This window comes from Meleagris gallopavo, chromosome 1, assembly GCF_905368555.1.
Source record: "Meleagris gallopavo chromosome 1, MGAL_WU_HG_1.1, whole genome shotgun sequence".
Lineage (NCBI taxonomy): Eukaryota > Metazoa > Chordata > Aves > Galliformes > Phasianidae > Meleagris > Meleagris gallopavo.
The window spans coordinates 4,304,317-4,320,236 of record NC_139404.1 but is presented as its reverse complement, the minus strand read 5'-3'; the positions used below and the strand labels follow the sequence as shown (position 1 = coordinate 4,320,236).

The 15,920-nt window shown below is 42.7% G+C and overlaps 2 protein-coding genes across 5 annotated transcripts in view; one reads left to right on the top strand and one right to left on the bottom strand.

The window, feature by feature from the left end:
- Positions 1-10,329, top strand: part of ITIH5 (inter-alpha-trypsin inhibitor heavy chain 5) — a 50,048-nt gene extending 39,719 nt beyond the window's left edge. Inside the window, exons 10-15 of one of the 3 annotated variants that reach the window (XR_014880826.1) lie at positions 1,747-2,300; positions 2,662-2,712; positions 3,790-3,906; positions 6,065-6,442; positions 7,712-8,531; positions 10,205-10,329. Coding sequence is in view for 1 of the 3 variants with exons in the window: in XM_010713754.4 (XP_010712056.2) it covers positions 1,747-2,300; positions 2,662-2,712; positions 3,790-3,906; positions 6,065-6,442; positions 7,712-8,010 (1,399 nt within the window). In the remaining 2 variants the exon portion in view is untranslated. Of the gene's footprint in view, positions 1-1,746; positions 2,301-2,661; positions 2,713-3,789; positions 3,907-6,064; positions 6,443-7,711 lie in introns of all 3 variants that reach the window. The other 2 variants (XR_014880822.1, XM_010713754.4) reach the window with 2 other exon arrangements.
- A 1,734-nt stretch (positions 10,330-12,063) lies between these two features.
- Positions 12,064-15,920, bottom strand: part of LOC100548072 (store-operated calcium entry regulator STIMATE-like) — a 31,542-nt gene continuing 27,685 nt past the window's right edge. The window contains exons 8-9 of one of the 2 annotated variants that reach the window (XM_010713850.4): positions 13,338-13,451; positions 12,064-12,671 (exon numbers count right to left, since the gene is read on the bottom strand). In XM_010713850.4, the coding sequence (XP_010712152.2) occupies positions 12,558-12,671; positions 13,338-13,451 (228 nt within the window). In that variant the 3' untranslated portion in view covers positions 12,064-12,557. The remainder of the gene's footprint in view (positions 12,672-13,337; positions 13,452-15,920) is intronic. The other variant, XM_010713912.4, reaches the window with a different exon arrangement.

The following is a 15,920-nucleotide window of genomic DNA, read 5'->3' as shown; positions in this document are numbered from 1 at the left end:
TGTTCTGATTTTTGTGGCTTGTATTTTCATGTAGATACTTCCTTGTACTGTATTATCAGATAAGTTGTATCCTTCACTCCACCATTTTTTTAATACTCTAGGAGCCATTTCACAGCATGTTTTAAGGTTTAATTCAGTCATGTTTTAAAGCATGTCAAGGTCTCTACAGTGAAGACACTGAATGTTCTGAGAGACTTTAAAAGAAAGCCAGCTGATTCAGGCTTTGGATTTCTTTTGAGAGAGAATAAAATATAAAGTGAAGCTCAGCCTCCTAGCAATCTGTATGAGCAGATGTGAAAATAAATGCTAAACTAAACTAAAGAAGGGCAGAAGCCAGCTACTTGTTTGTTTACAAAATCAGGCTGAAACAATTTGCCAAGAGATGTGGAGGCTAGCATTTAAATAGGAAACTAAGCATTCCTGGAGCAGCCTGGGAAGATCCATCAAAAGCACACTGCTGCAGGAAAAACACAGTACTTTAAATCTGGGCCTTGACCTCTTGTAAAAGCTTTCTGGCCTGTACAACAGAGAGCATTCTTAGAAGCGGGGTAAGACACATTACAAAGCATTACAGGATTAAACTCTCTGGTTCCATGGAGGCCATTGCTTGCTCCAAAAGAAAGTTAACAATAAGGTAGCACTGAATTCCAGGCCTCCTTTATTTAGTGTTTAAGATTCCTACAGTCCTTTGAAACATTCTTGATTTTTATTTTCCTTTGGCTCCCCAGAAGATGATAGACTCTTTAACAGGGTTTGTGCTGATAGAACAAGGGGAAATGGTTTCAAGCTTAAAGAGGGTAGATTTAAGTTGGATACAAGGAAAAAGTCTTTTGCAGTGAAGGTGGTGAGGGATTGGAACAGGTTGCCCAGAGATGTGTTGATGCTGTGTTGCTGGAGACTTTCAAGGTGAGTCTGTATCAGGCCCTGGGCAACCTGATTCAGCTGTGTTGTCCCTGTTCATTGCAGGGGAGTTGGACTGGATGACCTTTAAAGGTCCCTTCCAACTTCTATGATTCTACGATTCTAAAATAGCATTCCTGTTTATCAGTCATCTCAAACTGTAGTAACTAGGGCTCTTTCCAGTAATGCAGGAGTTTTGGTTCAGATACTCTACAGCTTTGGGGGCTTAGCATCTGCGTCTTATAATTTCTGGCTCTGGAATAACACACATAATACCACTAGAAAGCTACAGGTAATAGCATGTTTTCTGTGTATGCTTTGAAACAAATGTGGGGCTTTCTGTGAGCCTGAGAAACCAAGAATTATTTTTAATAAGCATATGTAAGTAGACAGAGGTATCTCCTTGCGGAGCTCTTGAATTTTAGAGGAAATTAGGTGACTGCCAGATCATGCTGGGATGCTTCTGAACAAACTGCAGTGAGTCTGTTTAGATGTCTGCTCAACGCTGAAAACTAAAAAAAGGGTAGAGAATAACTTTGGCTGAAAGGCACCTGTGGAAGTCATGTAACCCAGCCTCCTGCTCAGGAACTAATTTAAAATTTAGGTGAGGTTTCTTGAGGCCCTGTCCATCAAGTTTTGAAAACCTCCAAAGTTACAGACTCCCCTGCCTCTGGGAGCCCAGTGACACAGGTGACTGTAAAATTTGGGGTCTGGTAGCTCTAACTGTTCCTGAAAGAATGGAAGATGTGTTAGTCTGACTGTATCCTCGGCTATGTGTAAGTGCAAGAGCATATGCATACAGTCACATGCAGTACGTGCAGTGAAAAAAATGTATCTTTATTTCAGATTCTATGATGAGATAGGAACACCCCTCCTCTCTGACATCCGTATTGATTACCCTGAAGACAACGTGGAGCAAGTCACTCAGAACTTCTTCCCCAACTACTTCAATGGCTCTGAAATTATAATAGCTGGTAAACTCATCAACCGCACCTCAGATAGCCTCCATGTGGAGGTGACTGCTAGCAACTCCAAGAAATATATCCTCCTCAAAACAGACGTGGCTATTGACTTGCCAAGCACGAATGACATCAGAGCTGTCCCTGGTATGGAAGATGGCAGAGCTGACCAAAATTACATTGAGAGGGCATGGAGTTACCTCACTATCAAGGAACTGCTTAACTCTCGGCTAAAGAGTAATGACAATCAGGAGAAAGAATATTTAACAGAGAAAGCAAAGTCAATGGCCCTGGCTTACAATTTTGTAACTCCTTTCACCTATATGAAGATGAGAGAGGCTGGGCTCCATTCAGAACCACCTCACGAGGAGCTTATCAGCCCTTCTACTGATGGCATTGGTGAAAAGTTGCAGAGCTTGCAAGGACACAAGGCACCACCAGGTACGAGGTGAAAATAATCATGTGCTGGTAAGAGTTTTTCACATGGTTAATCTCTCATGGCTGACTTTGGTAACAGGGCTGATCTAGACAATTAACTGAGGAGTGGTAAACTGAAAACTGGGGTTTTCATATTGATTTTGTTAATTGTAGGCTGGGCAACGTTGAACAAGACCTTATAGACACAACTCACTTCATGGAAGCACATATTGCTTTTTAGAAACTACAAAATCTGGTATTCTAAATGAAGTTTGAAGTAGCTACAGGAATATGTCCCATAATTTCTTTGAGTAAACTTTTGGGAGCATTAGTATACTATGGCTTTTTCTGCTGCTCAATAACAGCCGTCTCTCCTCACTCCTAGGTATACACAGACATCAAGATAAGCAAAGAATTAAGATCTCCAGAACTTCAGGTTAGTGCCAATTTTCCTGATCTTTGTAATCCACAATAACAGCAGCTGATTTATTGAAAATTCAATTGCATGCCACCAAGGTGGAACCATTCCAATAAAATCAGCCAAAACCCAACTTACTATCCTGCAGAGTAGGGAGGAAAACGAAAACAAAAACAAAAAACAAAGGGCATAAGGAATGAGGATAAGTGTTGGGAAACACAGCAAGGTAGTTCATCTACAGTATTTGATCCTTGTGTTTGAAAATACTGTAAATTAGTGAACGGGAAGAGTGTTTTCACTCTGTAATAGAACTGGTCAAAAAATGTTAGATATTTGCAACCTAATACTGTTGAAACATAACAATGTTGTTGGAGAATTAAAAAAGAGAAAATTCTGTAGTGTTCTACTGTTTTCCTGTTGCTTCTGTAGCTCTGCTTAACATTCTTGTCGTAATTAAATGCTGAAGAATAAGCCCAGATCAATAATTTAGACTTGAATTTCACTGGATAAGATCAAATTTACCTTACAAAGTAGGGTTTTGGCTTGTCTTATAACCACACCTATCTGGTACCTTATGGTCAGTAAAGGATTTTGATTTTTTTAAAAAATAGGGTCATGGGATTGTTTAAAATCTGTTATCGATGGCTCCAATCTGATCTTGGTCAGGAAGGTTCAGTGGGACATGTGCCCAAGCAGCAATCTTTGGTTAGAAGATCTATTTATATATGCTGTCAGGGATGTTGCCCATGAACAGACTATGAAAAACAGGAATATTAGACACTTGCATGGTAAATCCCATATGAAATAGTATTTCAGGAAGAAAACACTCCAGTTTTCTCCTGGGCTACTTTGGGTTTCAATTTTTCATTGAAAACACAATGCTTTCTGTGAGAAAAACAAAACGATCTTTGTGAAAAACAAAGCAAAGCTTGGTGCTTCCTGGCAAAATGTCTAAAAACAATAAACAATCAAGCCTTAGGAAAAAAAAAGAAAAAACAGTGAAAAATACTCTTTGAAAAGCAATTTTGTTATATTCTTAAACTCGGGAATTTTGTGTATGTCTCTCACATTTGTCTCCATTCCATGTCTTCCCAGCGGATGGAGACCCTCATTTCGTCATTGATTTTCCCTCCAGCAAGTTCTCAGTCTGCTTTAATATTGATGGAGAACCAGGAGACATTCTTCGACTTGTCTCTGACCATAAGGAATCTGGTGAGCAGTTAAGGAAGTTAAGGTCTTCATTGACTAGAAGTAAGGGAGTGGCAATCACATACAAAACAGCTGAGACCCTCTCAAATTTGTGTACTGCTTCATTCCAGCTAGACTGGAGAAGTCAAATCCTCCTGACGACAGTTCAGTATGGGCTAGGAGTTGTACTTGACCAGTACTAGAACAAGCAGAAGAGGCACAGCTGAGTAAACAGCCACAGGCATTCTGAATGCTCAAACACTGAGAGATCCCACAGGGGGATTCACCTATTTTGTTCAGAGGCAACGCATTTCTTTGATAGCACAGCTTCACTAGCACTAGTTACAAGGTCACAACATGCAAGTGAAAGATTTAGCAGCATGGATTCATCAAGATTCCTTGTATATTCGAACTTCACTCTCTACTTACAGCACCGATTGCTCTAGGACAGAGCGTGTTAACCAAGCAGTGAGGCTTTTTCACTGAAGGAACTACCAAACTGGTTACTAAGTCATGATAGCCTTGAGAAAACCCCCACAATTCAGGATCTATTTTGCACGAGCCAGTCTGATAACCAGAGGCCCAAACTGTGGTCTGATCTGATCTGGAATTCTAAGTAGGGCAGCTAATAAGCAGATTATGTCCTAAGCAGGAAAATAGTGGGAGGCAGGGGGTGTCAAAACCGGAGATAACTCACACACTTGTTTTACAAAGAAGATAAACAACTCGAACAATAAAACCACAAGAATTATTTTCTGTGGTTTACTCTCCATGTTTCACATGCATTCATGCCTGCCTTGGTAAATAAAATCCAGATCCTGGCAGTATTTCTCCTGGATTTCTTTCACAGACTACATATGTGCTGCTACTTGAGCGATTCCATGGCTGAAATGCAGAATGAGTTTAAGGAAAGCAGACTCTGTAAAACTAGCCTGTTGAGTCTATGAAGATGGAAACTATAAAATCCCTCAGGAATGATGAGGGGTAGAGAAATTTCACTTGTGTGTTGATGTCTTGGGTCTAGATTGGATTTGCCACAAGCTTCTTCCCTTACTGTTCCCTGCTCACTGCAGGAGAGTTGGACTAGATGATCTTTAATGGTCCCTTTCAATGATTCCACAGTTCTGTATAGTAGCTGTGCAAAGACCTGTGGGAAATAAGCCACTTTTTACAGGCAGGAAGTCACAAATGTAATTAAAATTACTGGGAATCTTGCTGTGGACCTCAAGGCTTCAGTTGGCTCAGTGGGATCTGTACTTGAAAGTGTTTCTTTCGGGTCAAACCTGAGGGAAGCTGGAAAGACACTGGTGGTAAAACTGAAAATAATTCAATCAGAGTACAGGTTCAGGGGATTCCTCTGCAGCCACACAAAGAGAGCCTGGATTTCTTGCACTGACACCTGAAAAGGTGTAGCACATCATACTGTTGTGGTTCAGGCTATTCCCTCTATGGGTCCTACTTCATCTTTAAAGTTGTGGCTGAGGTAGTAGACATTACTTTGCAGCTAGCCAGATTACATCTCTTCTTTAGAATCAAGTAATGAGGAACACAGTCTCAAAATGTGAACTGCCATGAGATCCTCTGGTACAGCAACTTTTGGATACATTCAGGTCCTGTTCCTGGAAGAAGTTCAGTCTGTATGCCAGTTGGTGATTTGAGGAAAAACAGGCCTGTCAGCAGCTTGCCTTACTTCTCTAGGATCTGTGTTTGCCCTATGTTTGTCCAAATCTTAGCAACAAATAAACAGTTTAGTTAAATCATAGCATGGCTGGTGGAGTTATAGTAGTCAGCAAGGTAAATATTTCTCTTATATAGTCCAAAAAACCCCATGTAAGTGTACTGATTATAAGTTGTCCTGACGTTGGATAGAGCTTAGGAAGTGGCTGTGCCAAGAAGCAACTGATTTTATCCTGGGTATTATGTACACATGGTCAGGACTAAAGAAGCTAAGGCCACTTGCCTCCAGAGCAAGCCAGTATTTCCTAGCTTGGATAAATTTAGATACTCTACATAAGTTTATCAGTTTGTAACACACTGGTAGAACTGTTTTGAATACTGATTAGTAAAATAATTCAGGCATGAGGTGGTAAATCTGCATGTTGTTGGTTGCAAAGCTCATATCTTTGAGACAAGAGACCTGTTCTTGGTTCCAGTTTTCACTTACTGATTCTATTCCTGCAAGGTGTAACTGTGAATGGACAATTAATTGGAGCTCCTGCACCACCCAATGGCCACAAAAAACATCGGACTTACTTCAACACAATCACTATCCTCAGCAATAAGCCAGAGAGATCTTATTTGGAGATCACACCCACCAGAATTATCCTGGATGATGGAGAAAGACTTATTCTGTCCTGTGACCGGAATGCTGTTGTGAGGAGCAGCAGCCTGGAGGTGTCCATCTCTGCCAATTCCAATATCACTGTGACCATTCGAGACACAATCAGCTTTGTCATCCTCATCCATCGCTACAAGAAGCCAGCCCCGTATCAGAAGGATCATCTGGGGTTCTACATCTCCAACAGTAAAGGTCTCTCTTCTGACTCCCATGGGTTACTGGGTAAGTAACAGGTTCTCAGGTTCAGAGCTGTAAACCATAAAAAAATGATCCTTCCAAACAGTTTTAAAGGACAGAGACAGGAGGTGATGAAAAGGGTATGTGGAGGTGAAGTTACCAGGTGTAAGGAACTTCTACTTCCTTTTGTAAATGACTTTTGTTGCCAGCATTCCCAGCTCCACTCCCATCTTGCTTTGTATGAGCTCTCTCTCACTATCTCAGCTATGTCTATGCCTGTGTTACCCATTACCACTATTTTTATTATTGTTTAATGCAGCTGTCATTTGAATGCACATACTAGAAGCTCACAAAGATAAATAATACGGAGAGAGAATGCAAATATTTCACAAGAACCCCTAATAAGGCATCAATAAAATGTTCTCCAATAACAGTCCTAAATTAGAATAGATCAGCAGCTACGTACTCTCAGGAATGTGACAGAGTTGGGTCTGACTCTCTCTAAGCAGAAAGGAGAGTCAGCTGAGGTCTTGCAGATCCCAAAAGAGAGTTCTGGTCACAGAGTTAGTGCATTGCCAGAGATCATTGGCTTACAGCCTTCAAATTCTGTCCTTCCATACGTATGAAGGTCTGTCTTTGTAGGAATTAGCTGTTTACATTTGAGCCTGATTAAGAAACATTAGTATTTCTTGTTACCCTTTTCTTTCAAATTTTTTAATATGAACCATCCCCACATTCTGAGAGCAACTGGACTTTAGGAAGGTTCAGAGAATGTCTGAACTGTTAGGCTCTTTTGGATGACAAGAAGTGATGTTTATGAACATACACATATACAGAACTAAGGCTGAAGCCATAGTTTCCATGACGTTCAGGCATTCTCAGGCTAAGCAGGAAATGATCCTTCAAGTTTGGAGTTTTGGATTCAGGCCCTTTGCATCTACCTAAAAGACATTAAGAGGTTTACAGAGGAGAACTTGGGGTTATAGGCCTAGATAGTCTTTCCACTTGCTGATGGGCTTTGTATAGGCTATCATCCTCTAGTAACCATGGCCTACAGAGGGGAACTTACTTACCTACTAGTAGATCAAGAAGCTCTTTAGTTCAGTCAGTGGACAAGAAATAAGGTCTTATTCTAATCTCTGTCTTCACAAGTTTTATTAAAGAATCTCAGGACATAGACTCATCCTGCCATTGCAGAGAAGCTGTAAACAACTCCGCACTCTGAGAACCATCAAAATATAACTTATTTAAAAAATTACTTATACGTAGGCACAAAGCAATCATTAAAGTGATGTGTTTTATATTGTGTTGCAGGTCAGTTCTTGAGCCATGAAGTTAAACTTCTTCAGGAATCTTTAAACATAAATCAACAGCAAGTTGGCCAAAACCAAACGGAAGCATTACAGCCAAACCTTACAAACACTCTGAAAGTGAAGGGCCGGCTTGTTCCTGTTGTGTGGAAGCAAAGGAGGATCTACAATGGCCAGCAGCAAGTTGACTGCTGGTTTGCCAAAAACAATGCAGACAAACTGATTGATGGCAGCTATAAAGACTATTTGGCTTCTCATCCTTTTGACACTGGGACCAGCCCCGGGACGATAAACAGCCTTTAAGACTGATCATAGCAATGCATTGCAGCAGCAAATGTGACAGCGGGTCCCTTCTGAAGCACCTAGAGATAGGCAATTTATGAATATTTCTATACTTTTTGGTGCCAAAGAAACCAAGTCTTGTTGCCCTTGGAAATCTCTAATTCATGCTAGATGAACAGGGTTCATCAAATTCCTGAAGACAAGGAGGTGGGAGGAAAGGATTGAGGATACAGTTAAAGGTGTGATTGGTGCTCTCCGAGTGGGTCAGGAGGGAGAAAGGGGCTAGCAGTCCAAATAATGCAGAGAGCTGCCTGCCTTAAATCCATTCAGGGATCTGTGCAATAACCCCAGGGGCTGGTGAGTCACCCATAGAAGGCGTGAATCATACATCACAGTGCCTATCTAGGGAGGCAACCTTGGGTGAAAATACTTTGCAAGGAAGTGACGTGGAGTACATGCTCCAGAAACAGTCCCTGGGAAGAGAAGAGGGAGAGGAGAGATGGGTGGATATTCATCTGCAGAGAGCCATTAGCATCAAAAAGGTAAGAAAGAAATAAAAACTTAAAGGCCACAATAAGGTATTGCTTTCTTGGCTGCTGGGATAGGGTCTGGGTTTGCCACTAAACATGCTGCACCCTGAATCACTACAGACTCTTATACAGTTTATTGCTGTCTTAGAGTACAGGCTGCATGCATAAAAACACCTGTGGCCCTCTGCAGAAGTAGGATCGGTGCCAGCAGTCATTCTAAACCATCCCATTTAAATGACATTATAAATGTAGTGATTTCATCCTGATTCATTATTCCCTCAGAGAGAAGGAAAGTTCCATTGTGAGCTTCCAGCAGACCTCCCACTTCCTTGAGCAGAACATTTCTGCTTTGCAGAGATTTAAATTTGCTAAAAGATAATGAACCTGCACTCTCCAAAGCTTGTGAACCTACAAAAGAAGTGACTCAATTTTGACTTTAGACTGGACAGTTGTAGAGCTGCTTTTCTAATCAGAGAAATATTTATTTATTCCAAATCTTCAAAAATTCTCATCCCAGTTTCCCTGGCTGCTTCTCCTTCCTTGCCCTGCAGGAATATGTACACAGCAGGAATTTGGCAGCAGAAGCTTAGGGGAGGGTTTTGCCAGCCACCTCCACTGCAGGTGGTTCTGCTCTGCAAAGAAACCTCCAAACGCAAACAGCAAAGCTGTGGACTATTTTAAAATGAGGCACCACTGAATAATGCTATACATCAGCCACAGGGGAGTTTGCTGGTAGAGAATTCGGCCAAAGAGGACTCTGACAACCACAAAGTCAAAGTCTTTGCAGTCAAATTGAACTCATGCATGCTCTGCCTTTTCTAGAGAAAGGAAGGCGGGTGGCTGATGGAAGCATCTCCAGAGCTAAATGATATCCATGTGTGAGGAGAAAAATAAGAAGTTGCCAGAGGCATACAGAAATAGGTTCAATTTTGACTAATTTTTTGCATATTTAAGAACAAAGTCATACTGCTGCTGTCAGAGCTCCAGCTGCTGGAGTTGGGTTGGGTGGAGTTGTTTTCTAGTTGCTTGATCATTGAGTTAGCACTGCAGCAGCAGAGCAGGTAGTGAGCACGGTTGCTTTTTTTACACTACATTCTATGGGGAGAGGGAAACAGCCCAGTGCAACCAACTAGAATTAATTGTGCTCTGCAAGGTCCTTCCAGAGAGCTTGGCCAGTGCAAAAGGTCTGCCAAGGCTCGTGATTTTGTCCCCGTGCTTTTTCCAAACTACTGCTTTGAGTCTGGCTATCTTGGAAAACAGCTCTCCTGCAAGGAGAAGTGAAGGAAAGACCTTTGGCAGTTCTGATCACACAGTAACTAAAGAGACTTCACAGTATGCTCACAAGGCAGGAATAAAAGGAGAGTCTGTGAGGTTGACTTCTCTACCCAAGAAGATGGTAGGAACATCACCTCATTCACTGCAAAATAACATCCCGTTTCTCTAGCGCAGGATGAAGAGGGTAGTGACAGCAAACTTCTAGATGGTGGGTGTCTTCATGCAGTCCTTACAGTAATATTTTCACTCTCCTCCCACATTTTGCTGTTGAAGTGTATTGCTAGTGGGAGCGACTTGGTTAGCTCTCATCTCTCCTGTACATAGGTATGTATATAGAGACACATGTATTGCTAATGCTTCAGGTGCATCATTGGTCCTCTTCCCCAGCCAAGAAAACATATTTCTTTCAGGGTCTGAAAAGAACAATGATCAAGTCCAGCTGCCCAACCATGTGAAGCACCTGGAGCAATGTACTCAAGTTCTCCTTACGGTTCCAGTTATCCATTTCACAATAAATATTTTACAGTGAACGCTACCATGAAGTTCTCATTTACCAAAGATGAAATGCACTTTGAGCTAAGGATAGGTATGCTTCATGCTCCTGGACAAACATATGCTACCAAATGACTGAAAGAACCACTCTGAAGTTAAGAGAGTTCATGTTCTTGCTGGTCCAAGATCACTGGACAAAAGCAGGTCATGGACTAAAAACTTCAGCTTCCCCCTTCCATAGAATAATGAGTTGGAAGGGATCTTCATGAAGGCCATTTAATCCAACTCCCCTCCAATAAACAGGGACACCTACAGCTCAGATTGCCCAGAGCCTGACCCAGCCTAATCTTGAACACCTCCAAGGACAGTGCATCCACCACATCTACAGGCAACCTGTTCCAATCCCTCCTTCAGAGTTGTCCAGGCTTGGTCTTTATATCCCTTTTTGATAGCCCAGAGATGCCCCAGGTAACACATTGTGCTAAGTGCATGACAAGCACACATCTGTTCTCACCTTCATGAGTGTCACAGAGCACTTTGCTTCGCATTGATGTGGCTTATGATCACAAACTGCTCAGATACAAAGGCTTAGCAATCACTCCAGAGCACAGTGGAAGTGATTGGTTTTTAGTATCTCCTGTGAAGGAGACTCTCCCACCTCTCTTGGCAGCCTGTTCAAGGGCTCTGTCCCCCTTGTAGTAGGGAAGTTTTTTTTTTTTTTCCTAGTGTTCATGATGGCCCACTGTGAACCACCTCACCCAGCACTGAGAACTGAGATCACAACACTCACCTTCCATTTTAAAACAAGGACTGTACTTTTGCATAGTACTGCACTACACAGCTTATAGCAAGAACAAAACTGAAATATCATTTCACCGAGGCAAGTTTCTAACAGGAAGCTGTTTTCAACTGCTTTTTCTCAAGATCTTAAGCAACACAGGGGTTGCTTCAGCCCTCACCAGCAGAGGACTCCACAACTTCTGCTTGTTTGGCAACGAGTGATGTCATGAAGCAGTATAAATGAGCTGTTCAGAGAGCTGTGTGTCATTTGTTCCAACAGCCGTTTGGCATGCCAGCACAAGTAGGATTTTGACCATTAAATAAAGAACAAACAAAAAGGGACTTAACTTCTAGAAATACATCATAGGGCTACACAGCTGCAAGTGTAGCCAAGCATGTCTAGTTCACTCAGAGGCATGCAAGACTTATTTGCATCTAACACTTCTGAACTGCTTTGAAGTCGGAAAGAACAGCTACCCAAGGAAATTCACATCCTCTCAGCTTAGTTTTTAAAGGACTAGAGCCCTCTAAAGTCAGAAAATCCAAACCCTTTATCTACATGCCTGATTAAGGAAGTTTTTCCTATGAAAACACAATGGAGAGAAGACCCACAAAAAACCAAGCCCACACAAAAAACATCAAAACAACTCCTGCCCAACACTTCCTGAGACTTCTACAGTATGTGAGGCTTACCTAAGTCTACCTGCTCAGACTCGGATCAGACCATGTTCTGGTTGGACTCTTGAGTTTCAGCACAGCTGTCTGCAAGCACATTAAACAGCTGTTCTCTAAGAGTTGCAGAATGTTTTGCATTTTTGTTGTTTGTAGATTATCAGAGCCCGTTAATAAGAGAGAATAGGAACTTCTAACCTGTAACAGAAGATGCCAGGAACTGGGATTGACCCAACAGCTCGTACCCTTCCTTTTGCAGGGCTAGTGTCTCACAAAACAGGGAAAAACATTGGAAAACAATATATGGAAAACAATCACATATGAAGCAGTTTTAAGTCAAATATTTATTGCATTCCTTATAAAACAGTAAAAAAAATAATCAGATCCATTGAGACAATCTTCTCAATTCAAGGCATTTAAATATATAATCACAAACTAGTTCTGTAGAGTGTCTGTGCATATAAAAATGTTACGGTTCAGACAGTATAGGATTTTTCTATAAAAAAAAGAGAACTTTTTGATTTCAGTCTTTAGCCCTGACAAAGTTACACCCAGCTGGCCAGCCAGAGGAAGCACACATCCTTACCCTAACCTCAACATCCCTGCAGTGTGCTATGGTAGGGTTGGGTAGATAAAGCAGATATTGCTTAGATACAGGCTGCACAGGCACCATCCCAAAGAGATAACTGCAGAAGGAGAGGCGTACATGAGGCAGGGCTCCACAGATCCCTAGGGATCAGCTGCATTCTGCATCCTTCCTCAGCCAGCTCAGGAATCACAGTACTGCTTCCTTCCTCCACCTCCCTTGTCTCAGTGCTATCAGATGACCACGTGGTAGCTGGACTGCTTCATCTTCTGGTTTGTTCCTTGGAGTCCTGAGATATCCTGGTCACTTTCAGACTGGTCAAAATCCATGTCTGGAGAGAGCAGCACCTGAGAGGAGAACAGACGGATGCTCATGGAATCAGAGTCCTCAATCAGATGGTAGCTGGAATTTTGTTCTCTCATCTTAATACCACAGGCAATATTCCCTAGCAAGGGACTACTAGAGGGGTCAAGCACCCATAAAAGGATCTACTGCCAATAGGGTTAGATCTTGCAGAGCAGGGAGGTCTTAAGGTCACCTTGACCACTCCAAAGCAGCCAGGAACATATGGATCCAAACACAGATGCTCCGGTATCCGTAAGCCCTCTTGAGAGTGGAACAGGCAGCTGAAAGCTCTGTTCACCAGGGGACAGGACTCACAAACATTCACATTAAGGCCAGGCTGCAGCCTCCGAGGAGATGCACAAAAACTAGGCCACATTTTGCAAACAGCTGTAACAGAGACATTTTCCCAGGCCCCCAGCTGCTTGCTATCTCCAAAGCTTAGCCAGGGAAACAAGCAGAGCTCAGGGTTGCTTCAGTCACAGCCAGCAGGCTCAGAGTTGCTGAGCTAGCCTGGCACCTTCTTATTTCTACTCAGCAGAGTCTGAACTGTGGAAGCCAGAACAGAGCAGCAACACCTCCCACCAGTACCTCTCTTGATGAGAATACTTTGCTGCACAACCACAAGGCTGCCCGTTGCCTCCAGAACACCTATGCTCTCAGCTGCTAACCTCAGACTTGAAGCTATCAAGAGGCAGTTCTGAGCTAAGTGGCTGCCACTGGCCCGGAGCATTCGCTCGATGCAGACAGAACCATCCTGATGGAACATCCTCCAGCCAGATCATCTGGAAGAGGAAAAAGGCTAGATTTTACTCAGGCTACGGCTGCACAGCCCCGCAGAAGAGCTGCAACCTAATGCCAGCCAGCAGGCTGGACAGAAATTGTTTGCATGGGTAGATTCTATGATTCTACTCATGCTTGACAGATTGTTTGTTCAACCCCATCTGACTCCTTTAAAGCTCAGCTTTGAGCAAAAGCAGTCCTATTGTCTTTACCCCCAGCAGTAGCAAGATCTAAGCACAGATGATGTGCAGTCACCCCAGCAGCAGCTAGGAGCCAAGGATTTCTGGTCCGCAGTGATCCCCCACACCAGTAGCGTAACCAAGTCTTTGACACTCAGGGTCTAGCTCTATGCTATAGATGGGTACAAGTTTAGCAGCACAGCTGAGGGCTTTCAGTTTTATTTCTCTAGATGAGTGATGTCAGAAGTCCCTCCCCTCTCCTCCACTTGCCTCACAGCATCTAGTCAGCATCATTAGTTCATGGCCAATAAGGGGAAAAAGAGCCAATTAGCACTCTCCCCCATGCCAAATGAAAAAGAAAAGCAGCAGCTTCACCCAGCTAAGACTTCTCACTCAAGTCTCAGCCCCATCTGACCCTAAATTCATAGAACCATAAAGGCTGGAAAAACAACTAAGATCATCTAGTCCAACCATCAACCCATTCCTACCATGTCCATTAAAACATGTCCCTCAGTGTCATCACTGCCTTTTTTTCCCCAGCACCTCCAGAGATGGTGACTCCACCACCTCCTTGGGCAGCCTGTTCCAATGCCTCATCAATTTGTGATGCAACTGGAACCAATGAACTGTGAAGCCTCGTGTCCATCCTACAAAACCCTTCCACCTCCAAGACACTAGTTACACAACATCTCATAGGCTTTCAGCCCAACAGGCCCACTAACAGCCCAACTAGACCCAGAGCCCAGCATTCCTTGGTGGAATAGAAAAACAACACAACCAGAGCAGGAGTACAGCCTTATTCATGCCCATCTCCAGATACAGTTGTGAATGAACATATCCTCCACTTGTTTATTTAAGACAGCATCACCAAGCCAGTCACCACAGCAACAAAGCAACTAAACAGGAAAAACAAACTGCAATGAGTCGGTGACTTCAAAGAAAGCCGAACAGCCACAGAACAAGACATTCTCCCCACTCTCACACACACTCCATCTGATTTCGTTATCCTCACAGCAGCACATCAGATACTCAAAGGATAGCAATAGATCAGATTAAGATCTCATTCCCCTCCATCCCCTTAAGTTAACCTACACAATCCCATTCTTTTTTTTGTTCAAGACATCACAGGAAAGTTTCCATCTCTTCCAAGTGAAGATTTCCTGTTTGTCATATAAATATTATGATGCTGGAAGACCTGGAAAAAAATGGGTGATTAATTACACACAACATTATTTAAAAAAAAAAAAAATCACTGAACTCTGACAGGCTGCAACAGGTCATCTTTGGAGTCTAATGAACTGATTATTTAGGTGGGTTTCATGCTGTAAACTCAGACCTTCTCACAGCCAGCCATGGCTGACGTAGAAGGCGCTGTGCATCCAGACCTCTTTGGGCTGCTATCTGCCTGCTCTAGAGCTCATACAAAACCACTCAAGCCAACAGTCCTCCAATAACCCTTCCACAGCTCCATGGTGAGCTTCATCATGAGAAAGCACCTCACTGCTATGAGGGTCAGAGTACAGGCCCTCATTTTTTTCCCCAGACAGAATTGTTTGGGATGTTTCAGCACAGCTTGGTCAAGGCACTTCCTCTACAGATGTTTCCAGGTCAAAATCACAACAGATCAGTGGTACAGCTGGAAATGGACCTTCCCAGCTTCCCAGCCTCAGGACAATGTGCTACTGTTCCACTCGGCCCTAAAATACTTTACACATTCCTCCCCACACCAGGAAGAATGAGTTGAAAAACAGAGAAACTCAAGGGCTATTTCCATGCAAGACATGGAATTTTGTCTGAAACTCTACTAGTCACATTCAGAGACAGGAACCATTCTATCTTTCTCTCACATCTGAGTTCAGATGAGCTCCCATACCTCAGCAGGACTGACAGGTGGGACAGTCTCCTACAAGAGACCATATCCATCTTCATTTAACTTTCCCCTAATGAGCAGGCATTCCATTTCACCTTGAGCTATTAAAAAAAAAAATCAGCTCAGCCAACCAATTTGCAAGTCAAACTTGCTCTTGGAGCGCTCTTCAATTCTTAAAGTAAGCAGTAGAGGTATCAGCATTCACCATCACCTTCAATCTAGCAAATTTGCCAGAAGTTATAATTCCTATGGAAGGGATTAGAATTGATGCTGAACTCCATGAGAACCAAAGGCAGGTCCATATAGCATGTTAGCTTTCCTCTCAACCTTAAACTAACCTCCAGTTTCTCTGCAAAGACTCTGACAAGTACCGCTGCTATTAGACCAAATGTTGCTGTAATTTGCCTCTGAAAGTGTAAGCC